Source organism: Cuculus canorus, chromosome 26 (assembly GCF_017976375.1).
Source record: "Cuculus canorus isolate bCucCan1 chromosome 26, bCucCan1.pri, whole genome shotgun sequence".
Lineage (NCBI taxonomy): Eukaryota > Metazoa > Chordata > Aves > Cuculiformes > Cuculidae > Cuculus > Cuculus canorus.
The window spans coordinates 5,423,526-5,451,377 of NC_071426.1; the positions used below are offsets into that span (position 1 = coordinate 5,423,526).

Below are 27,852 nucleotides of genomic sequence, written 5' to 3' on the forward strand. Positions count from 1 at the left end.
GCCCCGCTGCCCCATCTCACGCACCTGAACGCGGCCACTGGGAAGCAGGACCAAAGCTGGAAAGGGATTTGTTTCTTGGCACCAAGAGCCCCTTCATAGCTGGGAGGGCACAGCGGGGACCGGGAAAACCCGGACACCATGGGGAGGGGTCATTAATGTCTGGAAAAAACCACCAAGATGAGTTTCAAGCCAGCTCTCACTCCACATCCCCCGTCCTCGTTGCACCGAGGGTGGCAGCTCCCCAGCAGCGAGGACAGATGGGCGCGGGGCTGCGTTTGCACACAGCACGCGAGGGCAGTGGGAGGGCTGGGAGCCAGCAGGGTGCCAGGGCAGAGCAGGATCTGGACCTCAGAAGGAGATGCTAAGCCTCTGGCACAAAGCAGGAGCCTTGGGACAGCTCAACCCACCACCAAAGCTCAGATTTCAACTCTAACCTTACATAAAACCCAGGTATTTTACTGTACCTCTTTGGTATTTCAGTTAACAAGAAGTAAAACTGCTTCTTAAGTATCTAAGTACATTAACAGGAAAAGGAGGACGAGGGAGAATATCCAGTCTCTATTGGATGCAGAAGGAATAACAGTGACAGGGGATAAGGACAAGGCTGAGGTACTTAATGCCTTCTTCGCCTCAGTCTTTAATAGCAAAGAAAGTTGTTCCTTCTGTTTACAAATCCAAGAGTTAGAGGGGCAGATTGAGGCTCCCGTGATCCAAGAGGAGGCGGTTAGAGACTTGCTTGCCCAGCTAGACGCCCACACGTCTATGGGGCCGGATGGGATCCACCCAAGAGTATTGAAGGAGCTGGCGGATGTCCTTTCCAAACCCCTATCCATCATCTTCCAGAGGTCCTGGCTGACTGGGGAAGTTCCACTGGACTGGAGGCGGCTGATGTTGTGCCCATCTACAAGAAGGGTTGCAGAGAGGATCCGGGGAACTCCAGGCCTGTCAGTCTCACCTCAGTGCCAGGGAAAGTCATGGAACAGGTAATGTTGAGTGCTATCATGAAGCACATGCAAGAGAACCGGGTGTTTGCAGATGACACTAAGCTGGGAGGAAGTGTGGATCTGCTGGAGGGTAGGGAGGCTCTGCAAAGGGATCTGAACAGGCTGGACCGCTGGGCCGAGGCCAATGGCATGAGGTTCAACAAGGCCAAATGCCGGGTCCTGCACTTGGGGCACAACAACCCTGTGCAGTGCTACAGACTGGGGGAAGAGTGGCTGGAGAGCTGCACGGAGGAGAAGGACCTGGGGGTGATGGTTGACAGCGACTGACCATGAGCCAGCAGTGTGCCCAGGGGGCCAAGAAGGCCAACGGCATCTTGGCTTGGATCAGAAATGGGGTCACCAGCAGGTCCAGGGGGGTTATTCTCCCTCTGTACTCAGCACTGGTGAGACCGCACCTCGAATACTGTGTTCAGTTCTGGGCCCCTCACCACGAGAAGGATGTTGAGGCTCTGGAGTGTGTCCAGAGAAGAGCAACAAAGCTGGTGAGGGGCTGGAGAACGTCTGACGAGGAGCGGCTGAGAGAGCTGGGGTTGTTTAGCCTGGAGAAGAGGAGGCTGAGGGGAGACCTTATTACTCTCTACAACTACCTGAAAGGAGGTTGTGGAGAGGAGGGAGCTGGGCTCTTCTCCCAAGTGACAGAGGACAGGACAAGAGGGAATGGCCTGAAGCTCCGCCAGGGGAGGTTCAGGTTGGATATCAGAAAAAAAATTCTTCACAGAAAGAGTCATTGGGCACTGGCAGAGGCTGCCCAGGGAGGGGGTTGAGTCGCCTTCCCTGGAGGTGTTTAAGGAACGGGTGGATGAAGTGCTGAGGGACATGGTTTAGGGAGTGTTAGGAATGGTTGGACTCGATGATCCAATGGGTCCTTTCCAACCTGGTGATTCTGTGATTCTGTAATTACTAAGTTCAGTGCCTTAAAATACTTCTGCTTCCAAAGAAGTATGATGCAACACAAGATAACAGAGAAGTGCATTCACTGGCAAATCCGATAGAAAAAGCTGTTTGTGGTGGAAAAGGACAGACGCTGGTGAGCATTCCACTCATCTATTGACAAGGTGCCACATTTTCCCATCTTGCCCAACACATTTTTACATAAAATAAAAGTAAAAATGGTAAAGTACAATTGACTTTATTTTTATAACAACATGAAAAAATTAGCCTACTAAAGAGGCAGAATTCTAAATTTTAATTCAAATGTCCTGCTGTAAGAATTCAAATTTAGACGGACGAACATAAAACCTGACTCGGACAAAGAATAAATACAGTGCACGCTCGGCCCACTCGCCAAACCAGCTGAAAAGGAATGCCTTGGTCGGGGCTCTTCCCTTGGATCTTTTGAGGCTGCTTAACTGATGTTAGAAGTGTGTTAACACCTACAGCTCCAAAGGCACTGAAAGGTCACAAATTCCTGAGCTAAAACGGGATAGATTCCCAACATAAAAGTTAAAATAAGTCACAAAAAGTTTAAAAAACTGGGATTTGGCTCGTGTCTGTGGTCAGCATTCCACAGAATCCTAGCTGAGAGCTGCTGCTGTATGGCTCTTTTCTCTTGTTGAAGTGTGGAAGGGCTCCCCTGTTCCACTGAAGAGGTGTCAGTTTTCCGCATTATCTGGTGGTGCCTCCCTCCGGCGTAGTGTACTGGAAGTTGCAGCTGATGTAGAGCGGGAAGAAGGGGCGTCTCTCTTCCTCGAGGAAATTTATCACTACCTGCTCCTGTAAAGGAAGCCCCGTAAAGGGAAGAACATTAAAACACACGAGAGTGGCGCTAACGGTCGTTCTGAAAATTTTAATGATACGTATTATAAAGCAGAAGATAAAAACCCACAAACTAGACAGTAATTCACCTGAAGCAGATATTTTATATTATTAACTCTGATCAGTCAGTGCTGCCAACCCTTCTGCAGCAAAGACAGCAGAACCCCAAGAGGTGGCTGAGAAAACAACTGGCCACAAAGGGAGACTTTTCCGCCACTCTCAGTTTCAGGAGCTTTAGCCGACCAGGACAGTCTCTGCTTTAAAGCAAATTACAGCTTGTTGGGAGGAATGTTTCGGTTTTACTCTATAGGGACTGGTTTGGAGCAGGAAAACTGAACGTTTTCCCTGCAGTAAGGTTGGCATTAACAAGGAAAGGCTTCCTATGTGCTCAGTATCTCTGTATCACTGCGGATTAGGATTTCAGAAACTTGATGATCAAGTCCTTCACAATCGTTACTAAATCCCCTTGTCACAGATGGGTGGCAATGGGCTCACTCGCTTAACTCCACTCCTCCAGGGCTTTGTTTTATTCATTTAACAGAGCGATAAACACACCCTTGAACATCAGGCATGCTTTTAACTCCTCAGCTTACAAGACAGTCTCCCAACAAACTTCAGCTTTGCTCTAAACAAGCAGGAGCGTGATGGACATATTATCCAGAGTAATCTCAGCAGCGTAGAAGTCTGGGAAAGCAAGCAGCCGTCCAGCAAAACCTTACGCTGGCAGCAGCTTCCACAGCACCATGGGGATGAATTTCATTGCTATCAACACTTAGGAAATCCACACTATCTCACTCTAGTTACACTCCACAAATTAGCTTATCTTCCACTACCTATAGAAGGAACGACTGGAATTCCACATAAGCAATAACAAGACCTCCTCTTCAAAGGCATTGTTGATTTCTCTGCATGTTTTCATGCCTCATGCTTCAAGTTTTTCGTGCTTCAAGTTCAAGAGCTCAAAAATCCACAAACATACCTCATCGTTCCCAAAACTTAGGATCTGATATCCTGTTGTTCTCTTGAAAATCTTTGTCCCATCGTCATCAAAGCAGGCCAGACGTAACCTAGGGATAGAACAACAGTTCAATTACTCAGTCTCCCAGAACTTAGTTTTTCCAGCCCCAGTTTCTCCCAAGGAGAACATTTTCAAATGTAACTAACTTGGTGGCAATAAAATTTAACACAAGCACAGATGGAAAGCTGTAGTTTGGATAAGACATTTTAAAACACACCACAGGGTCTGCCTTGTTGGCCGCTGTTTACCTGAAGGCCACGTTTCTCATGGGCTGCAGACTGACTAAGCCACTGCTCGGCTCATCCAGTGTATTCCGTTTGAAAACGATGCACTGATTTGTATAAATAACGAGGAGGTCAAAGCCAAAGTTGAACCCAGTCCAGCGCCAGGCGAACTGAAGGACACAAGAGAAAAAAAAAATCAAACAAACCAGCCTGAGTATTGGCTACAAAATGAATGGAACGTGTTGCTTCTCCGGTAAATCAGACTGGGAATGGGATTCACAGCTACAGAGATGTATGGAGGATTCAAAGACACTTGCAAACACCTGATTGAAACTTACTTTAGAAGCAAGTGTTTGCAGACCAAGACAAGCTCAGCACCATCTGCCTTCCAAACACACTAATACATTTAACACACGTGGCTCCAGAACTTGTACATCCCGGTCACTGCTTTATTTCTGAGTAGCACTTAACTACACATCCCTCCCATCCATGCTTAAAGCATTCCCTGGAGTACAACATCCTTATAGTAAGCGACTGCAGTGGGGAAAAATTCACAGTTCCTGTTTTTCCATAGAATCATACAATAGTAGAACAGTTTGCATTGGAAGGGACCTTAAAGATCACTCAGTTCCAACCCCCTATCATGGGCAGGGACACCTCTCACTGGATCAGGCTGCCCAACGCCCCATCCAACCTGGCCTTGAACACTTCCAGCGATGGGGCAGTCACAGCCTCCCTGGGTAACCTGTTCCAGAAGAAATTCTTCCTAACGTCCAGTCTAAATCTGCCCCTCTCCAGTTTATACCCGTTCCCCCTCATACTATCCCCACAAGCCTTTATGAATAGTCCCTCTCCAGCTTTCTCGTAGCCTCTTCGGGTACCGGAAGGTCACCATAAGGTCTCTTCTGAGCCGTCTCTTCTCCAGGCTGAACAGGCCCAACTCTCTCAGCCTGTCCTCGGATGGGAAGTGCTCCAGCACTCCAATCATCTTTGTAGCCTCCTCCGGACCTGTTCCAACCTGTTCCATCTTTTTTGATAAAATTCATAAAGACACGTGGACACACAGGGGACACACAGGGGTTCTGGCTGTGGCCATTGTACATTTATCTAGAAAACTTCCTATTTCAGTTAGAAAGAAAGATACGTCAGTGATAAAAGCTGTATTTGAACTGCATGTATTTTACGAGTCTCAAATGATAAGTCATGGCTATGGTCCCTCCTTTCACACACTAATTTTTTTTCCAAACAGGGGCTTGCTCGCAGCACAAGAGCACAGTTACAACACTAATGCCTTCTTCACTGCACAGACAGCAAACGTTTTCATCCTTCTAGGGAGAACAAAATCATTTCTTTAAGGTCTCCATTACATCTTTCGCATGCAGCTTGACAATTAAGACCTAAACGGTCTGTAAGTCCTTAACCTGTCCCAGACAACAGCCACGCAGAGACTTCACCACACACTGTACTTACTTCACCATCCTCCTCAAGCACCCGACCACATCGCATGCTCTTTTCTTCCAGTGTCTCTTCACTTATTTCTTCAGGCCTACAAAACAAATTGCACCTCTAAGAACACTTCAACAGCTTTGCATGGTACTTCAACGAGGAAAGGATGAACAGAGCCGAGTAAAACTGTTTTGACCGCACCACTGACTCTTCCCCGAGCAGAGCTTAGACTGCCTTAGAGAGGGGCTATTCAGAAAGGCTTGTGGCGATAGGACGAGGGGCAATGGGAATAAACTGGAGAAGGGCAGATTTAGATTGGACATAAGGAAGAATTTCTTCACTATGTGGGTGGTGAGACACTGGAACAGGTTCCCCAGGGAAGTAGTGGCTGCCCCATCCCTGGAGGGGTTCAAGACCAGGTTGGATGGGCCTTGGAGCCCCTGATCCAGTGGGATGTGTCCCTGCCCATGGCAGGGAGGTTGGAATTAGATGATCTTTAAGGTCCCTTCTAACTCAAACCATTCTGTGATTCTATGATTCGGCAGAACGGCAGCTCCACAGAGACATTACGGAAGATTTCTTAAGCAGCTGTTTATGCAACTGGTCTAAAAAAAGTTCACCCACAGCAATCATGAAGTACCTCACGCCTCTCGATTCTGTCACCCTACACCAACACGAACTTGTCTCACCCAGCAGCTGCCAGCATTGCTTCAACACATAGAGAAATCTTGCAGAGCCAGCATAAGTAAAATCAGGCCCAGTTTTCCAGAGGTACCTCACTCACTTAACTTTAGCCATGATTACATCATTAACCAGATAAGCAACCACTGCCAGAAAGTCTTCCAAGTGACACTGAGGACAAACATTTACAGTAAGTAGTGTAAATCACAATGAAAGGCAATCCCATACAAGTTAAATTACCGACCTGCAATATCAATCGATACGCTTTGAGCGAGATAAGCAAGAGGAAACACAGCATCTGCTATCTTATTACTGCACACACATCACAGGAACCTGAGGCTGTAACTTTTATGAAGAAACTCAGTCTGTGGGCTTTTCCCCCCATTTCTGTAAAAAACAATCCTGGAAGATTAAGTATTTTAGGAATAAGTTAAGCAGATAAGTTAATCTTGCGAACCAAATCCGTCCAAGAACCTCCCATGTGCTTTTCCCTTATCTTCACACTGAACTGGTGGTGGAGCCGACCTAAATTCAGTAGTGGTGATAGCAGATTTGTTCCTATTTAATTAGTAATTAATTTCACAAACATTAGCACTCACGTTCAAACTGACATTAGTATTTCCCCTCGCCCAACTCCTTGAGCAGCCTCAGAAGATGTAGAACTTCCAGCTACACCCATTACACTCGCCTGCCATGTGCTTAGGGAACAGTCTCGTTTTATTTTGTTGTTAAGCAAACTGTCAAAGCCAAAAGTATTCCACTCATGGACTCAAAAGATCTGCCACAGAGCAAACGTTTAATTAAAAAGTGATCCACTTCAGCAGAAGCAAACCTTGAGCAGCTACAGCTCAAAGCCTCAAACTCCAGTACTACACTGAAAAATGCTCCAGTTCTGAACAGCGAATAAAACGTTTACCCTTTTTCAATGTAAACTACATAAAGTTGAAGAGAAATATTTTCTTCTCCTCTCTTTCTTCACTGTGAGGGTGAGGAGGCTTTGGCCCAGGTTGCCCAGAGCAGTGGTGGCTGCCCCATCCCTGGAGGTGTTCCAGGCCAGGTTGGATGGGGTTTGGAGCCCCTGATCCACTGGGAGGTGTCCCTGCCCATGGCAGGGGTGGAACTGGATGGACTTGAAGGACTCTTCCAACCCAAACCAGTCTGTGGTTCTACGATTCTACAATTCTATGATTCTAAAGTTATCAAAAGAGCAAAGCACATCACACACTGCCATGTGGGCAGCTCTAGAAAATGCCAGTGCAGTTACGCTGTGCCCAGGTGGGACGTGAAAACGGAGCCTTCCTTCAGCAAACCAGAACGAGGTTGCTGATCCCATCCCGCCTCCTGATCTCTAAAAGAAAAAATGTTTCAAGACCCTGATCAGGGCAGTAAGTGTGAGAGGAAGAGCAGCAGATCTGGACAAAAGGATAGTTTGAAAACCTTAATTCTTTTCATTCAGCCAACGTCCAAAATATTGGCTTTAACATACAGGAACAGTTGCAGGTCTTGCCCTCTAAGGGACAAGTTACGAACCACGGGCACCTCACTGCAGGGTGGCCCCACAGCTCACAGCAGGAGGCAGAGAAGTGATCTCAGGAATTCCAGTGACATCCATCTCCTCAGTGGTGCAGCCCAGTGACAGGACAGCACAGCTGAGCTGCACACAACTCCAGGGAAGGGCTCCACGCATCCCACACCTCCTGCCCACACAACTCCAGAGAACACCACGCTCAAAGACAATTCATCATTAAACAAACAGTGACCTGCATGCTGCCTCGAACTATTCGGTTTGTAAACTACTGCAGTCAGTAGCCAAGAGATATTGAGAAGAAACACCACATCTTGCCCACCTCTGGCCATTGCTGGTAACGAAAGACCTTAGCAACGAACAGCAGAATGAGATCTGGGCCAACACACGACTACGGTTGAGTAAAACTTTCTCTGCCTGAGATTTTCAGTTTTAGCTGTCTTAAAAAAAATTAAAAATCCCATACTGCAAAAGAGCACAACAGACAAGAAAAACATGGGAAAACACTCTGCTCATTCCAAGAGTCACCGAAAACATCAGCACTGTAGCTGGACATGAAAGTTGGTCATTTTAAAACTGGTGGGATACCCACCTTAGAATAGTTTCAGTTGCCAGGGACCTTTAAAGGTCATCTGGTCCAACCACTCTGCAGTGAGCAGGGACATCTTCAACTGCATCAGGCTCCTCAGGGCCCCAACCTGAACTTGACCATCTTCCACCTCTCTGGACAACCTGTGCCAGTGTTTCACCACCCTCACTGTAAAAAGCTTCTGTCTTATACCTAGTCTAAACTACCCTGTTATAGTTTAAACCCATTACTACTAGTCCTATCGCATCATCTTCACTTCAGTTTGGTACAGGAGTTCTCTTTTTCAGAAGCACAGACATCTGATGACCAACAACTAAAACAGCCTCGGTGTGTGACACTGAGCTACCAAGAGACATCAAAAATCAGCAATTCCATGGTCTTCTCTTGTGTCAGAATTGTGATGACTGTGGTAATACTTCCCTATTAACTGTTGTTCCCACACACGCTAGAAGGTAACGTACGATGTACAATCATCTACTGTGAGATAACATCAACGGCAGCATTGCAAGAAAAGTCTTCCCAATAAAATAACAGGAGCAGAAACAAGCTATGACCACTCAACGGATCTTTAGGAGCTGAAATCATGAGATTCACAAGTACATGCCGTACCTCTACAATTTTCTAAAGCACTGCTATTGACAGAAAGAACAGCTTCTTAAAGATCTTGGCCATTCTTCAGACCAAAGTCAGTCTGGGGGACTTTTTCACACTACTACATTATAATTTCAAAAGGAAGCAATTCAAGAAATATTTCCTGCATAAGATGCAATTAAACCATGGAAGCCACTGCCATGGGACATTGGAGCTAAAGCGTAAGCTGCTCCAAAAAAGAACCAAAAGAACTCCTGGAGTGTTCAAGGCAAGGTTGGATGAGGCTTGGAGCGACCAGGTCCAGTGGGAGGTGTTCCTGCCCACGGCAGCGAGTTAGAATTGGATGGGCTTTGAGGTGTCTTCTAACCCAAACCACTCCATGATTCTACGATATTTAAGAACAGGTCTACTGGTGGTTGGTCATTCAGTAACGATCCAGAGAACACGTCCAACTAGAAAACCCTTAACTACTCGCTGCCAGAGCAGTAAGTCAAGAGAACACTCACTCTCCACTTGAAAAGGAGATGGGAAATTTATAACCCTCTGCCACTGATCACTGTCCCAGACTGCATGGTCTTTGGTTCAGATCAGAACAGTAATTCTCATGCTTTTCAGACTGTAATTCGTAAGTGAAGCCTCTGACGTCAATAGAAGATGCTCATCTTCAGAACAGCCAATATGGGGCTAAAAGAACCGACGGAAGAAAACAAAGCTGTTGGTTCACTGCTTTTTCAAAGGTAACAAACATTTTGCAGCTTCCTAAACTGACATTTACGCTCCACAGAGCACACTGAAAATGAGGAGAGAAGGCAGAGGCAGAACAACTCCCCCAGCTGTGTTTTGCCGCAGTTTCAGTATTTGGAAAGGGATCACGGGATCTCGGTCAGTGCAACACGGCAAAAAGCAAGCAGGAGGGAGGGAAAGAGCTTGTGATCACAGCCACATGTGTAACTGTGCTCTAACAGACTTGCTGGGTCCTGTGGATGGCAAAGAGCTTGTTTTTGCCAAAGACAGTAGTCATCAAGAGGGAGCGACCAGCAACGGACAATGCATCTGGTAAAACAGACACATTGGGTGGTGGTGTAACCCTCTTATCAGCTGAGTGGCCCCTGGGGTTGGACGGAAGCCCCACAACCTGGTGTCGCTTCAGTTCAGAGCAGAAACACCCTCAAAAGCCCGGGCTGAGCTCCCATCGCAGGTGTGGGGAACCGCCGAGTCCCCACTTCTGACGGCACACGTGGCCTTGCCAAGGGCCGTCAACACTCACTGATGGACTCAGCCAAGAGGCACCAAAAGGGTTTCATAAGGTATAAAATTGATACCTGAAAACCCTTTCTTTGTGGAGGAGAGAAAATGACCACCTTAGCTGATGGATGGGTCTATGGGCCTGGACCACTCTTCTTCCACCAAGAAGAAATGCCTTGGTCAGAATCACACACCTCTGGCTGTCACATGTTATTCCTGGGAAAATAACTAAAACTCAAGTTTTTATTGTTACTTATTATTTACATATATATGCCGGTTATAACTGTTTAAGCACTAATGCAGTAAGCGAATTTATCACGGCAATCCCAAATTTGTTTTAATCTGTCCCTTGAATTCAATTCCTGCCTCCAGCCTTGCTAAATTGTTATTGAAATAACACACACGCGCTGGTAGTTGCTGTGGAATTGCCTCAACGGCAACACAGTGCAGCACTGGATCTAGGAAGGAGAAAGGAGAGGATATGGTGGTAAAGTAGTGGTCAGTGGCTCAAAGTCCAGATGGAGATCCCTGACAAGTGGTGTCCCTCAGGGGTCCGTACTGGGACTGGTGCTATTTAATATCTTTATCAATGACATTGACAGCGAGACTGAGTGCACCCTCAGCAGGTTTGCAGATGACACCAAGCTGAGTAGTGCAGTTGCCACACTGGAAGAACGGGATGGCATCCAGAGGGACCTGGACAGGCCAGAGAACTGGGGCTGTGAGAACCTCATGAGGTTCAACAAGGCCAAGTGCAGGGTCCTGCATGTGGGTCGGGGCAATTCCCATTTTCAGTAGATGATGGGGGATGATGTGATTAAGAGCAGCCCTGAGGAGAAGGACTTAGGGTGCTGGTTGATGAGAAGCTCGACAGGAGCTGGCAACGTTCACTCACAACCCAGAAACCAACCGTGTCCTGGGCTGCACCAAAAAAAGCACGGCCAGCAGGGAGGGAGGGGATTCTGCCCCTCTATTCCTGAGACCTCATCTGCAGGATTGTGTCCAGTTCTGGAATCCTCAAGGTAAGAAGGAGATGCAGCTGTTGGAACGGGTCCAGAGGAGGCTACAAAGATGATCCGAGGGCTGGAGCACCTCTGCTATGAAGACAGGCTGAGAGAGTTGGGGTTGTTCAGCCTGGAGAAGAGAAGGCTCCGAGGAGACCTTATAGCGACCTTCCAGTACCCGAAAGGAGCTACAGGAAAGCTGGAGAGGGGCTGTTCATAAAGGTTTGGAGTGATAGGATGAGGGGGAATGGGTATAAACTGGAGAGGGACAGATTTAGACTAGACATTAGGAAGAATTTCTTCACCATGAGAGTGGTCAGACACTGGCACAGGTTGCCCAGGGAGGTTGTGGTTGTCCCATCCCTGGAGGTGTTCAAGGCCAGGTTGGATGGGCCTTGGGCAGTCTGATCCAGTGGATGTCCCTACCCATGGCAGGGGGGTTGGAACTCGATGATCTTTGAGGTCTCTTCCAACCCAAACTATTCTATGATTCTATATAAAAAATGTGGATTTCGGACACTCCCCTGCCTTGGTATTGGAGAAGGATGTGCTGCCTGGGGAAGCCGGAGATGCCGGCAGTGAACGTAAATCACATCCTATCACATCAAACAAAGACCAGGTGGGGGAAAGGATGTGCAAGGAGAATGGATGGAATGAACAGGTCACGGGATGCCAAGGGCTGCTGGGTCTGGGAGGTTGGGATGGGAAGGGAGGAACAGAGGTTAGCGTGCAGTTATCCCTGCATAAAAAAAACCCCAAACAACAAACTGCCTTCTCCTGCAATACAGCGAGTTAAACCACCCCACAGCCTCCTGCCCTCCCAGCCCAGGGAGGAGGAAGCAGCACAGAAAAGGCTTCTCCACCTGCCGTGCTCTCCTAAAGTCGTTCTCGTTATCCATTCACTGTAAGTTACTCTTCCACAGCCTTAACACATATTTCAATGCAATGTACTGGTGAAAAGCATTAACCAACATCACAGCAAACAGAGAACTTCCCTTCCCAGCCTTTACCTCTGGTGGCATCATGCAAGCTCTCTGGAGCTCTGTTGTTTCAAGGATAGATAGAGCCAGCCCAAGGGAGCAGACAGCTCCTCAGACAACAGCAGAGTTTAACACCAAAGTGCACTTCCCCAGCTTTTCTTAATGTAAACCCCAACACTTCATCATGTCAGAATTTATATGAGAGGAAAGTTTCTAATTTAAGAAAGAAATAAAAGAAACTCTGTACCACACCTACCCGATATCACTGCCTTCATATGTTCTGAGCATGGTCAACCACTGCCGTTTGTAAATAGAGCACAGCCACGCTGAAATTAAAAAAAAAAAGAGCAAGCTTAGGGTTGTCTCTGGATCTGGGAATGGGGATGTTTATAAACATATCAAATACAGAAATACAATTACACTGAAATAATAAGGTTGCAGACATTGACTGGATGGCCTCTGCAAACCCACCCTCCGATAATGCACTCGTGTTTTCATCTCCAGGCTTCAGCTACAGAGAAAAATCAACACCTAACACCGGGTAACTCAGGACCACATCCATTTTATCAAGCATTCACGACTACCAGAAGTGATGTAACTCAACACATCATCTCGGTGCACAAAGTTCTGTTAAGCCCAAGAGCTCATTAACAAGCTGCTGGGAGAAGAGGCTGCTGTTTGAATCCCCAACAGAATCCTACACGAGTTAAACAAGAAAACAGAATCAATGGATAAAGGAAGCAGTGACTTATCGCAGATCTGGTTAAAACAAACAGAAATTATCCCCTGCTAGGAATAACCATAAATCATACCTTCTTCTGAGAACACCACAAAGATTTTATTGGCTGCATGAATTTAACAGTTGCAACCAAGAGGCAAAACACAACAAAAAATAATAGCATGTAAGGTGGTTACGCAAAAGGGATCACAGGCACCCAAAAAACAGTGTGTAAGTTCTTCAAGAGAATGGGCAAATACGCGAAGTCATGTATGAGAACAAACTCTACTGGGAACGGACCAGGATAATAGGAACAGTGAGAACCACTGTTACCACAAGAACAAAGCAGGTAGCTGATAAGAGTGAGAGAAGGGAGGAGACAAGAGATGGTAGTGCTGAGATTGCCTCAGAAGTCCCAGATGCCAAAATTACTATAAACCCAGCCCTTGCCTTCCTGACTCCAGAGCTGAGATTCAGACTGCAATAAGACCGAAATGGGAATTCACCAACACAACACAAAGTATAAAAATCCATTAAGGAAATCTACAGAGGTCAGGCACATCAAAGAGATGTGCTAGAAGGAAAAAAAAAAAGATAAATGGGGAGATAGAGCATCTTCTCTTTTTTTTCTGTATGTCCAGATCTGTTTCATACATCATATCTCAATTGGAGTTCATCTGTTAATTTGTAAACACAAAAAGGGAAAATACTGCTTAGGAAATGTTCAGAAGTTACCAGGTAGAACAGAACAACGGCCACGTCACTCACAGACAGACACGTGAGGAATTTCTGGCTCTTACACCTTTTCTATTCAAACAAGAACAGACTCTGTGGGAACTCCCAACCCAGCAGTTCAGCTTTCTCCTGCAGGTCCTTTGCACACCAGGTGTACAATACAAAATAAATAATTACACCATTTCTTTCAGGTCTTCAACCTGATTTCCTTCTTCACCTCCTTGAGAACGATTCCACCTAGAATCATCTCAAAAGTGACACTACACTGCAACCCATCCAGCAATTCCCACGTTTGTAGACCCTCTCGGGTATGATGCTCTCACCTCAGACACTGGATGCTGCAGCCCATAGTATCTCCAACAGCGCAGCACCGGGATTTATTGAAGCCTCCTTTAGGATGGCGAACAGGAGTTCTTTATTTGAACACAGCTTGTGCCTACAACCCCCTGTCAACGGATTGCCAGGACTACCAAGTGTAAAACTCTACCAGTACTTCATTACATACAGAGGTCTCCTCCTTGCGCTGCCCTCCCAGTTCTCTCCGATTTCAAGCCGGTCTTTTATCAATAGCCAATGGTTGACACCAGCTCCTGTCCCTGTCCCAACCACACACTCGCTGCCGTCACGCTGCCTGTCGCACCGTACGGCTGCACAGCGACACAGCCTATTTCAGCCGTGACACAGCTTACAAACTGTTCAGCTACCAAAGAGCAAATATTCTGCTCCCTGATACCTTGTGAACCTTGCAAAAGTTACGCATTCCTTTCCAATAAGCACAAGAAAATCAGCCTCTGAGTTGCAATTAAGCTTGTAACAACCGAAGAAACATTCTTCTCCTGACACACACAGATAGAAGGCTGCTGAGTTTGAGTATAGGCAGAAAATTCACCCACCAAAGAGCACCAAGAAAAGGCTGCCTACCACAGTGCTGGTAAGGGATAACAGCAGCAATATTAAGGGAAGGAAATCAAGTGTAGTACTGGCAAATTTCTGTTTTGCAACATCTTGTTCACATGCTGATAAAGCCACTTCACTAGGACATAACCACAGTTCTCCTGTGCCATCATTAAACTAAGGATCATCTAATTCCAACCCCCCGCCATAGGCAGGGACACCTCCCACTGGATCAGGTTGGTCAAGGCCCCATCCAACCTGGCCTTGAACACCTCCAGGGATGAGGCAGCCACCACTTCCCCGGGCAACCTGTTCCAGGGCCTCCGCACCCTCATTGTGAAGAATCTCCTCTTTATGTCCAGTCTAAGTCTGCCCCTCTCCAGCTTATACCCATTGCCCCTCGTCCTATCACTCCAAGCCTTTGTAAACAGTCCCTCTCCAGCTTTCCTGTAGCTCCTTCAGGCACTGGAAGGTCGCTACAAGCTCCCCTCGAAGCCCTCTCTTCTACAGGCTGAACAACCCCGACTCTCTCAGCCCGTCCCCGTACAGGACATTCAAAGTTTTCTTCCTGTTTATTACAGAATGAAGATGTCTTTGCACTTTGATTACAATCTGTAGCAATATCAATCTTAAGTAAGACAGATTATATTTCCTTTGTACATCACTTAAGCATATAAAATATCAAAGATGAGATCTGTTCTTCCAGGATTTTTATGCATAATATAGAATTTTATCCCTTGCTTGATGTCAAAAACTGCTCCATCTACTGAACAGAACTGGCCAAGCCATTCCTGAACCGCAGCCCGGCCGGATGCAGCGGGCTGTAATGCTCCTTCTCCTTCAGCTGTGGGTTGAATGCTTTGAGCACAGGCAAACCCAGCTTCTTGGAGCTGACTTTGTCAGAACTAACACCAAAGACAGTCTCTTCTCCACCTGCTGTAGACCTAAGTTAAAGCCAGCAGTGGGAGCAGGGAAAGCCAGTACATTCCAGCGGCAGGAGTGGTTCCACGTTAACTCCAGACTGGCAGATTTCTGGCAAGGAAAGGAGCCCAGTCCCTCCCCCAGGGACCCCCATCACAGAGCCACGACTTGGCTTCACGCAGCTCCATACTGCAAACATTCCCAAATGGGAGAAAGATACACTCATCTACAGAGAGCAACTAAACCATTAGTGCTGGCAGAAACAGGGTACGGCAGCGCAAGAAAGAGGCACTGAGTAAAGCAATGTTCACTGCGTTTTCTTGATGGCAAGGGAAGTGTTTAAAAAGCATTGAACAATTTGATCAGGCTTGCACGCTTCAAAAGAAATGTCCTGACAAGTCTCTCCTGGCATTTTAGCATCGCTGTGTTGACATCTATGATGGCATGAAGTGAAAAGCCACTCTAAGATGAAAAAGTGAATGTTAATTGGACAAAAAGACAGCAGCACAACTCAGAGAGGTTAAATATTAACAGATGGCAAGAGTTCAGAGCGACCCCCAGCCTACAGGTGTGGACAGATGACAGGAACACCGATGTCAAGAAATTATAAATAAGAGAGATGAACAGCTCCATAAAAGCAGTCTTAATTGGCATTTGGTAATTACATCTGTAAACAGACATCACCGGTACGCAGATGAAAGGACAGTTCCACTGCAGACAATGAGAAACCAAAATCAGAGCTGGTACATGAAAGCCAGGAAAAAAAAACTGCCAGAGTTAAGATGCAAAATTCAGTGCTAATATGCAACCATGACAAGGGAACACTGAATAGAGTGAGATATGGAGAAGGGACACCAGCAACCAAATCCAAAGGCAGAGCAGGAGAAGTCCCAGCTGTGCTACAACCAGCACAACCAGCTCTGGGAAGGGGAAAATAAAAACAAATTAAAACCCAAGGAAACGGAAAGAAGGACAGATATCTCACGTAATAAAATAGATGAATGATAGCAGAAAAACATTGTCAAGTGAGAGCCCGTCTTGATAACTCATTTCCAGTCTTATTCATCTCCCAGCAGCCACGTTCAGACAGCTTCCAAGCAAAGAACAAAGCCTATCTGTAAACTCGGACCTTAGCAGCAAGATGAGAATGGGGCACTTTATTTTGCAGGGACAACTTAATCTTCATAGCAGTAACCTATAACAACATTAAATGGCGTTTCACTCAATGGGCTTCAAAAAGCACCAGGATCCAGAGCGAGGATGTATTGTCTATAAACGCAAATGCAAAGAAAAGGACAAGAGCAGAATACGTGAATACTGCGTCTCCTCCAAAAACATCCTAAGTAGCTATTAGTAACTTACACTCATCTTTGAAGACGGGAGAAGCATTCAGAGCATCCTGTGCTTTTGGTTTCCCTTTTCAAGTACTATTCCAGATCCTATCAAAACCCACCCAGATCTTTTGAGAAAGATAATGTTGGGCAAAGAGTGGAGTCCCAGCAAGTTTTGTTCTCTTAAAAGTAAAAGGGTTTTTTGCATGTCTGGGGCTCAAGGGTTACTGATAATCTACTATGTATTGATTATAGACTATTTTAATAAACTGACTGACCAACAAAATACTGAAGACACCTACGTGTGTTCCTGTAAAACTTAAATGCATGTAAATATTCATATTCTGTTGAATCTTCAGCCACAACTCAGACACTGGAGATCAACCATGAGCGATCAGACCAGGAAATGCACCGAGATCTTCCCAGTGACTCTGGTGTAGGACAGGCGGGAAAGGCACACAGAACTTCATCAGCCAAGCACCCACTCACCGCGGGGTATGAGGTAATCGTTGTCAATTATTCCAGCTGATGTCACGTCATTGACGATATACTGCAATCTCAAGCGTCTGAACACTGACTGGAACATCTTCCCCTGTTCTGAGCTCAGGAATGGAACGGCACGCCCAAAATCTGCAAGACAGACCATCTGTATTACAATTTGTTTTCCTAAATATTTTCCAGACCCTATGGAGACTGAGTTTTAAATTTACCGATTGGAGAAGGTTATTACGGACAGGCAAATCACCTCTTGCAGCTAAGATGAAGAAATCATTTACATTCAAACATTTCAGACCAAACTTTTCCTCTTTGGAAAGACATCAGTGCCCTCTAGTGAGACGGCAACAAAAGCTCACTCTGACTGAACAACAAAAGCAACAAAGCACAAACAGTGACCGTCTGCTCGCTTGGAAACGCGTGGACAAAACAATGAAAAAGCTCTCAGCGTTGAGGAACCAGTGCCAGGGCAGCTGGAAGAGGCAAAGCCTTCTCAGAGAACACGGGACGAAGTTTGGAAGTGGAAGAAGTCTCTCGTACTTTTCTAACCCACATGTTCCCCAATCAAGGCCACGGCAATTAATCCTACCTTTCCGATACTGGGCAAACCAGGCATCAGCTTCAGATAAGAGCTGTTCCGACGTCCCATTCCAAGAAGGCACGAGTTGAAGGAACATCCACTGGGAAAAACGGACAAACTCCCATGAGTGAATTGAAGTTTTCAAACAGGTAATGGCTGCATTCTTAAAGAGACACTTTCATAACGCATTCACTCATACACAGATTCCGATACTCTATTTAATTTACTTTCAGTAAACACCAAAAAGGCTAAAATTCTCATTGCGTTACAAACCAGCTTGTGCTGAGGAGTTCAACCCCTCCCCGAGCCCCAGCCCCTCTGCTCAGTACCTTTTTGAGAGTGCTATACACGTCAATTTCCACTTCCATTACAAGCAGGTTGGAAGAGCTGATCAGCTGCTCCATGAGGTTTATACTGGGAGAAAAGCCATAAGAGTTCCATGAGACATCACAGACAAACCCCAAAAAGGGGAGTAAGGTAACCAGCAACCATCACCAGCCTAGAAGGGGATTTGGAGTGAGCCATGTACTCTGGAAGAATTACCCAGGGTTAACTGACGCCTGTACCTGATTTCTTTGAAGACTTCAACTCGTGGGTGAGTAATCAGGTTGTTCAAGAGCCATTTAAGGCATCTGGATTAAAAATGCAGAGAGTTAGTATCTTCATATTTTTTCTTTTATATCAGTCCTGCAACAGTTGCTCAGGCTCACAAAGCACAATAGGTGCAGCGTGACTTCAAAACGCCTGAGACACAAACCCATAAACATATGAAAAGTTACTTCAAAAACATGGAGTTTACCATAAAATGTTCCAGAATTTTCTGTAACTCTTAAAGTTGCATTGAGTGCCTCTCAGGGTAGAGCGAAAGCTGAATTCAAAGTACTATTAATGCCACAAAAGCTCTGAGAACACACTAATTCACAGCAGAAGGAAGCGATGAGCACCAACCTCAGCATTCTGCTCCCAAACGTGTAATTATCCCTCTTAATTAAGATAAAGTTGAGATTAAGATGGGAATATTAAAGCAGCTTGGTGATAAAGCAGTCAATGATCACAAATATTATGTCTTTGTCATGCTGAAGACCAAACATCTTCTCTTTACTAATGTACTTCAGTAATTCGTTCATGCACAGCAATGGGCCAGTCAATGTGCTGTCATCTAACCTCGTGAGGTCCAACAAGGTTTAACAAGGCCAAGTGTAAGGTCGTGCACCTGGGTCAGGGCAATCCCCAATTTCAGCACAAGATGAGAGGTGAAGTGATTGAGAGCTGCCCTGCAGAGAAGGACTTGGGGCGCTGGTCAATAAGAAGATCAACATGAGCCGGCAACGTGCGTTCGCAGCCCAGAAACCAACCGTGTCCTGGGCTGCATCAAAAAACAGCGTGGCCAGCAGGGCGAGGGAGGGGATTCTGCCCCTTTGTTCCTCTCTTGCGAGACTTCATCTGGAGTATTGTGTCCAGTTCTGGAATCTTCAACGTAAAAAGGGGATGGAGCTGTAGGAACGAGTCCAGAGGAGGCTACAAAGATGATCCGAGGGCTGCAGCACCTCCCATACGAGGACAGACTGAGAGAGTTGGGGTTGTTCAGCCTGGAGAAGAGAAGGCTCCGAGGACACCTTATAGCGACCTTCCAGTACCTGAAGGGGCTACAAGAAAGCTGGAGAGGGACTATTCATAAAGGCTTGTGGTGATAGGACAAGGGAGAAAATGGGTATAAACTGGAGAGGGGCAGATTTAGACTAGACCTAAGGAGGAATTTCTTCACCATGAGAGTGGTGAGACACTGGCACAGGTTGCCAAGGGAAGTTGTGGTTGCCCCATCCCTGGAGGTCTTCAAGGCCAGGTTGGATGGGCCTTGGGCAGCCTGAGCTAGTGTGATGTCCCTGCCCATGGCACGGGGTTGGTACTGGATGACCTTTGATGTCCCTTCCGACCCAAACTATTCTATGATTCTATGATTCCATGATTCTATGATTCTATGATTCCATGATTCTATCTACACCGACTCTAAAGGAACTGACTACAGCAAAAACTCAGAAACTTTAAGTTTCTGAGGACAAGCAGAGCCCAAACCACACAGCTTTAAGAAAAGAGTTAACTTGGGCATTATGTGTCCATTTTTAAATTCACACTGCTAATCAGCAATATACAATGCAGCCTGGAGAAAGCAATTCCTACTTTTTCTTCATGAAGGGCAACCCATACATCTCCGCTGAATTATAGTAATCACAGACAGTTTCTGCATTAATGGTTTCCTTCATTATCTCAGCACATTGCTCCATTAAGTTGTCCTGTGGTGAGAAAAAAAAACACAAATATTCAAAGTTTGCACTTCCCAACAGGAGGTGTCAAATATTGTGCAGTTCACACAAGTTTTCACTCCTGAACAACTCCCCCAGTCCCACACGCTGCAGTGCCCTGGGCTACGCCGTTCAGAATAGTCACATCAGCTCTCCTCAAAACAACAATTTATCTTTAGAATATACCACGTGAAAGAAAAGCCTAGTGAACACCTTCAGAGTAGAACACAAGAGCTGGTACAACATATTGTAATCTGCTTCTAGAAATGAGGTCAAATTGTGTCCAGTTCTGGAGTCCCAAATATAAGAAGGACATGGATCAGTTGGAATGGGTCTAGAGGAGGCCACGATCATGATCCAAGGGCTGGAGTACCTCTGTGATGAGGACAGGCTGAGAGAGCTGGGGTTATTCAGCCTGGAGAATAGAAGGCTCCCGGGACACCTCAGAGCAGCTTCCAGTACTGGAAGGGGCTGTGGGAAAGCTGCGACGGATTTTTTACAACGGCCTGGGGTGATAGGATAAGGGGGAATGGGTTTAAATTGCAGAGGGACAGATTTAGCCTGGATATAAAGAGGAAATTCTTCACGATGAGGGTGCGGAGGCCCTGGCCTAGGTTACCCCATCCCTGGAGGGGTTCCAGGCCAGGTTGGATGGGGCTTGGAGCCCCTGATCCAGTGGGAGGTGTTCCTGCCCATGGCAGGTGGTGGAACTGGATGGGCTTTGAGGTCCCTTCCAACCCAAACCATTCCATGATTCTATGATTACTGCTGAACCTCAGGATCGCATTTTTTAATAAACCCACTGCATCACGCTTGGGGTTCCTCCCACTTAGCCTGAAAAGATGATTTATTTCTCTGGGTGAAAAGTAACCGTGTGTGAGTACGTTATGAACTGCTGTCTTCATCTGAGAAGAAAGCACAAGAATGTTGCCCATTGATTACTTACCAACTGCAGCATGGAGGCTGCTGCTAAAATCGCAACCAATTTTTCCGGGTTTATTGAAACATCGTCCTGGTAGAGTGAGCTGAAAGCCAGGTGGAGAGCTGAAAAGAGTACAAGTGTTGAACAGAAACATGACATTGAGCACGGAGATCTAAAAGAAACCTTCAATATAACCAAGCAGACATTCTCTATAATCTTATTTGCTCCAAATAAAAGGCCAGTACTTACCAGCCCAAGCACAAACCCCAACACAAAGCACAAGATATGGCCTTATCCAATAACATACAGTCCTTTTCACTACTTAAACTAAATATTCAGCTTAAAACAGCCACCAGTCACGCCATGGTGCAACATGGAGAGCGGTAAAATCAGATAAAAAGAAACTAAACCTCATCCTCCTTCTCTGTGGTTGACCCCTGGCTTCATGCTGAGATAGCACTATGATTGTACAAAAGTCTCTGTAACTCTTCTGAAAAACAGTACGTTTCCACTCAGTGAGGCTTGGAACCATGGCAAAACCTCCTGCCAGCTCACAGCAGTGCCCCACCAGCTTTCCACTTGGAGGCTTTTCAAGACCAGCCCGGTGAAGGCGTGATTCACAATCTAACACGTGGCTCTCGCAAGAGCAGCGTACATGGATCTCCAGCCTCGATGCTGAAACAATAGGACGAGTTGTTGCTTTTCAGCTGCGCTTCCCAGCTCCGAGGTACAAAAACAAATTCAGCTCTAGTGGTGACCCACGTTAAGCTGAAAACTTCCGAGAGGAACAAGGTCCTGGTTCTGAGTAGCGTTTTGTGTGTCATTGTAGTTAGGGGGACTGCGAAGGTACGGGAATATCTACGTAATCAAATCAAAATTGTATTTGATGTAGTTTGCTGCCCTGAGTTGCAGTGCCGAGCTAAGAGGGCAGGGAATGTGGGACTGTGCAATTAGACTGTGCAATCAGACTGTGTAATTAGACTTTACTGGTGTGATCTCTTGGGTAACCTTCAGTAAGTCATGGCAGAAAAGTACCCTGAACGTTATGGAGGAAGAGAACTCTAAGCACAGAACTCAATCTCTCAAGGTTCTTATTTACTACTTTGTAAATTATTCTTATATACGTACTTTTTCCAAGTTACTTTTTGTCAGGTTCAACTTAAACTCTACCTTCAGAGTTTATGTTAAAAGAAAAGGTTCCCACTTACCTTCTGCATCAATGTTTTCGTCAGAAATTTCCAACTCAATGGTGTCCATGCTGAATTCTCTCCAATGTCCACTGAACATACTGGAAAAGTACCCTGACTATATGAGAGAAGAGGAGAGAAAAAGAACTCAATTAAGATATTTCATTCAAATTAAAACTGTCAAAAGCAGCACATGGCAGGAAAAATTGTTCATATTTACCTTTAAGCAGAACAAAATGTATTAAGGGAACATTTCACAAGCTAAAACATTCTGACGCACTTGAGAAAGGGTGAATTACAGTTGCTCTATTTCCGAAATTAAAAACGTGTATAGAAAATTTGGGCTCCATGTGTGTGATCAGAGTAAAGAAAGAGCTTTCAAGGGCCAGAAAAGCCACAGAAGCTCTTTTCCTACAAACCACACCACCAACGGGGATATATTTCATCCAGGAATTAAGTCTTTAGTGTTACTGGTGACAACAAATCCTGCAGGCAGGAGGGAATACCAGTCTGGATCAAAAAAAAAAAACCCAAGCCAGGCAGCATGCAAGATACACAAATTGATGTACAAGGCTGTGGTCTCACAGTAAGGACACGCACACATACACCCCTTATGTAAATACATCTTTTGTTAGAATGTGTAAGGCATATGAAATTAGGATCTGGTAGGGTTCCATCCAAATGAAGTGAAATACATGGTGCTACCGGGATTCCTGCTGTTCCTTCCCAGCAGCAGACTGTGCCGCTTGTGAGATGCCATCGCTTACTGAAGGTTACCCGAGAGATCAAAACAGTTAAGTCTAATTGCATAGTCTAATTGTACAGCCCTACATTCCCTGACTCTTAACACAGCACTGCAACTCGGGGCAGCAAACAACATCAAATCCAACTTCAATTCCATTACATAGCCATTCCTACACCTTCAGCAGATCCCCTCTCTGTGATGACACACAACACACTACTCAGAAACAGGATCTTATTCCTCTCACCAGTCCCTGTGAGGCTCCTTGGCTTTGTAACTCCTCATTTTCATAAGTATTTGCCATTTTAGTAAACAGCATCATAAAAAGGCAATCCTCGCCTTCTCGCATCTGCCATGAACAGAGAGAGCAGCACCTTCCTGTCATTTACCAAACTACACACAGTCACTGGAGAGACGAGGGACACCAACATTCCGACTGAGACAGTCTGTTCAACAAGGCAGAGAAGTCCTCATTTCATGGAGTGTTATTTTTAACCTACAGAAGCATTTTACCTATAGCAACAGAGTTCCAATGACAGAGCATGAATTGAGATACAAATCTGACGGACATGATCGGTAACTCCGCCACAAAATTCCACCTCACAAGACCATCACTGGTACAATCAGGCCTCGCCAAAACCAATTCCCAACTTTCAAATTCTGTTCAAAAGTGATTTAATACTCAGTTTTAGTCACCAACCCACACTAAGTTTTCAGGACAAGCTTCACCAACTCGAGACGTAGCAACAAGTCGAACAGGTCAAGGGAGGGGATTCTGCCCCTCTGCTCCTCTCTTGTGAGACCCCACCTGGAGCCCTGTGTCCAGTTCTGGAACCCCCAATGTAAGAAGGAGATGGAACTGTCGGAATGGGTCCAGAGGAGGCTACAAAGATGATCAGAGGGCTGGAGCACCTCTGCTATGAGGACTGGCTGAGAGAGTTGGAGTTACTCAGGCAGAGAGGAGAAGGCTCTGAGGAGACTCTAGAGCAGCTTCCAGGACTGAAAGGGGCTCCAGGAAAGCTGGGGAGGGACTTTTTACAAGGGCATAGAGTAACAGAAGGAGAGAAAATGGCTTTAAATTGGAAGGGAGAAGATTTAGACTAAACATTAGGAAGAAATTCTTCACAATGAGGTTAGTGAGCCACTGGCCCAGGTTGCCCAGAGCAGTGGTGGCTGCCCCATCCCTGGAAGTGCTCCAGGCCAGGTTAGATAGGGCTTGGAGCCCCTGATCCAGCTGGAGGTGTCCCTGCCCATGGCAGGGGGTAGAACTGGATGGGCTTTGAGGTCCCTTCCAACCTAAACCATTCCAGTGATTCTATGATTCCAACAACAGAATCGCAACGACGATGACTAAAAACACCATCGCCAGGCACAGCCAGGGCTGAAGCGGCACCAGCCCCCCTAGGATGCTGTGCACCCTCGGTCTGAGCACCTAGCCCGCTGCCATCCTCCGTTCCCTGCAGAGGGTCAATGGGGCGGAGGAGAAATGCAGCCGCACCCACCTGCTCCAACCTACCCTTAGCCCTAGCCAGAGGCGGCCGTGGGTCAGTCCTTGGCTACAGCCAAATGACCTCCCTGCCCTCTTGTTGTGATCTTTAACAGGTTCCAACACCCGCAAAATAAAATGCTTTTTCCTACAGGAGAGCAATGACAGTTCCCAGGCTACAAAGATGATCTGAGGGCTGGAGCAGCTCCCGTATGAGGAGAGGCTGAGAGAGACAGGCTGAGAGAGTTGGGGTTGTTCAGCCTCGAGAAGAGAAGGCTCCGAGGAGATCTTATAGCGACCTTCCAGTACATGAAGGGGCTACAAGAAAACTGAAGAGGGACTATTCATAAAGGCTTGTGGTGACAGGATGACGGGGAACGGGTATAAACTGGAGAGGGGCAGATTTAGACTGGACATTAGGAAGAATTTCTTCACCGTGAGAGTGGTGAGACACTGGAACATGTTGCCCAGGGAAGTTGTGACTGCCCCATCCCTGGAGGGGTTCAAGGCCAGGTTGGATGGGGCTTGGAGCCCCTGATCCAGTGGGAGGTGTCCTTGGGCAGGGGATGGAACTGGATGACCTTTTACTCTTCTTGCTTCAAATGGATTCTTCCAGGCTCAGGCTCCCACTTTACAACCAACAGCATAATGGAATCAGATATTTCAAGACAAAGGTGTGGCTTCTCCCTGCTCCTGTCACATGACTCAAGATAGCAGCACCTCTTTGCTCCCAAAACACAGAAAGTAACACAGAGAACTTCACCCTCTCACAAGCCCAAAATAAAACACCTGTGGAAACAGCACCATTTTTTTGCAGAGGAGCACTAAGATTCATTCCTTTTCAGAGCTTCTGTGCAATAAAACAGCAAGAGAGCCTTCATTCAAAGACAAAGGCTGCGTAAAAAATACAGAGACCTAAGGTTCCTACACTCGAGTTCCATCGGACAGTGAAAGTGCCCTGGGTCACTATGTGCTTTACCAATTCACTCTGGAAATGCTTTCTGGGCTCTGCAATAATATTAACAAGACTAGAGACTCAGCCATTTGCTTAGCAAACAAGAACGCGTTCTCAGGACACCAAAGGACTGTTTGCAAAGGATGTGCCAAGGTTAAGATCAATAGATTAAGAATTTAAATGGCAAAAGACAGAAGTGAGGGCTTTTCAAACACAAAGTTACAGCTATGCTTCCTAACATTACTATTGAAAACACGATGTTTAACTGCATCAGAAATGTAAGACAAAAAAGAGAAAAAAGGAAAAATCTCAAGTAGGAGGGCAGACTGGGAGAGCTGGGGTTATTCAGCCTGGAGAAGAGAAGGCTCTGGGGAGACCTTAGAGCAGCTTCCAGTATGGAAAGGGACTCCAGGAAAGCTGAGGAGAGGTTCTTGACCAGGGAGTGCAGGGACAGGACAAGGGGGAGCAATTTTTGGCTGCAAAAGGGGAGATTGAGATGACATCTGAGGAAGAAATGTTTCCCTCTGAGGGTGGGGAGGCCCTGGCCCAGGTTGCCCAAAGCGGTGGTGGCTGCCCCATCCCTGGAGGGGTTCCAGGCCAGGCTGGATGGGGCTTGGAGCCCCTGATCCAGTGGGAGGTGTCCCTGCCCATGGCAGTGGGGTGGGACTGGATGGGCTTTGAGGTCCCTTCCAACCCAAACCACTCTGTGATTCTGTGATTTACTGGACAACCTTTTATTAAAACCGCAATTTCTCTGGCAAGCGCGACGGCAGCTGCTCACCTGGCACAGATACACCTTGTGCAGGTTCCACTCTTTTCCCAGGGCACGGATTTTGATGTCGCTGCCATTGCCACTCAGAAACAGCTCCTCATAAATGTACTCGGAGGTACTTTTAAACCTTTTCCTACACAAACAGGCAGACAGGGATCACTCCTTCACTCCTCTCTGGTTTGGAACCCACCCTCTGGACCAAGCGCCGGGCAGAGGGTTCTCCCCATACCACCCCTCCACACACACCTCGTTTGCTGCTGCTGAGGAACAACAGCCCCAACAACCTCCCCCCCCGCCCCCCCAGACCCTTCCACCGCGGCTCCTGTTCGTGTGGGCTCTGGTGTGTGTCCCCCCCCCAGCTCCTTCCCCCCATTCCCCTCATTCCCTGCTCCTCGCCCGCACCGCCCCTTCCCCCCGCACCACCCCTCGCCCTGCACGACCCCCCCCAAGCCCCGCATCTCTGTCTCACCCCCCTACCCGCACAGCCCCCCCCTTCCCCCACACTGCACGACCCCCCCCCCCGCATCCCACGGCCGCTCCTCGCCCCGCACTACCCCGCCCCCTCCCCCCTCCTACCCCCTCACCCCCTTACCCCCCTCCCCACTCCTACCCTCTCAACCCCCTCACCCCCTCTTCTCTCACCCCCTTACCCCCCTCCCGCCTCCTTCCCTCTCACCCCCCTCACCCCTCATCCCCCTCCTCCACTCTCACCCCCCCTCACCCCTCCTCCCTCCTCCCTCCTCACCCCCTCCTCTCCCCTTACCCCCTCCTACCCCCTCACCCCTCATCCCCCTCCTCTCACCTCTCATCCTTCCTCCCCGCTCTCCCCCTCCTCCCTCCCCTCAGCTCCCCTCCTCCCCCCTCCCCTCAGCTCCCCTCCTCCCCACCGCACAGACCCCCTCACCCGCCTCCCACGGCCGCTCCTCACCCCGCACTACCCCGCCCCCCCCCCCCCCCCCCGCTCCCCAAAGCTTCGCGCCTCCCTCGCGCGCCTCCCTCTCTCACCGCCCCTTCCCCGCCCCTTCCCCTCTCACCGCCCCTTCCCCTCTCACCGCCCCTTCTCACCGCCTCCCGCTCCCCGCACCGCCCCTTTACAACGGCCCCTCCCCTTCTACCCCGATCCCGCCCCTTCCCCGCTCTTCGCCCCTTCCCCCCCCCTCGCCCCCTCCCCGCTCCTCGCCTTTTCTCCCCGCACAGCCCGATCCCGCTCCCCCGCGCCTCTCGCTCCCCGCACCGCCTCCTTCCACCGCACCGCCCCTTGCCCACCTCCCGCCTCTTCTCCGCTCCCCGCCTCTTCTCCCCTTCTCCCCTTTCCTCGCCCTTCTCCCCTCTCCTCGCCCCCTCCCCGCTCCTCGCCTTTTCTCCCCGCAACGCCCGACCCCGCTCCCCCGCGCCTCCCGCTCCCCGCACCGCCTCCTTGACCGCACCGACCCTTCCCCACCTCCCGCCTCTTCTCCCCTCTCCTCGCCTCTTCTCCCCTCCTCGCCCCTTTCCCCCTCCTCGCCCCTTCTCCCCTCCTCGCCCCTTCTCCCCTCTCCTCGCCTCTTCTCCCCTCTCCTCTTCTCCCCTCTCCTCGCCCCTTCTCCCCTCCTCGCCCCTTCTCCCCTCCTCGCCCCTTCTCCCCTCTCCTCGCCTCTTCTACCCTCTCCTCGCCTCTTCTCCCCTCCTCTCTTCTCCCCTCCTCGCCCCTTTCCCCCTCCTCGCCCCTTCTTCCCTCTCCTCGCCCCTTCTCCCCTCCTCGCCTCTTCTCCC

At 47.8% G+C, this 27,852-nt stretch overlaps 1 protein-coding gene across 1 annotated transcript; it reads right to left on the reverse strand.

The window, feature by feature from the left end:
• Positions 1-2,103: 2,103 nt before the first annotated feature.
• On the reverse strand, positions 2,104-27,024 carry LOC128854652 (germ cell-less protein-like 1; the record flags this gene model as incomplete). Its single annotated transcript, XM_054088785.1, has 14 exons — positions 2,104-2,717; positions 3,739-3,826; positions 4,026-4,171; positions 5,472-5,547; positions 12,319-12,388; positions 17,151-17,291; positions 17,746-17,836; positions 18,066-18,150; positions 18,303-18,368; positions 19,915-20,027; positions 20,983-21,080; positions 22,167-22,263; positions 26,110-26,233; positions 27,005-27,024. Coding segments are annotated over 14 exons (1,323 nt in total), but the record flags the coding sequence as incomplete, so codon positions are not given.
• Between the last annotated feature and the right edge of the window lie 828 nt (positions 27,025-27,852).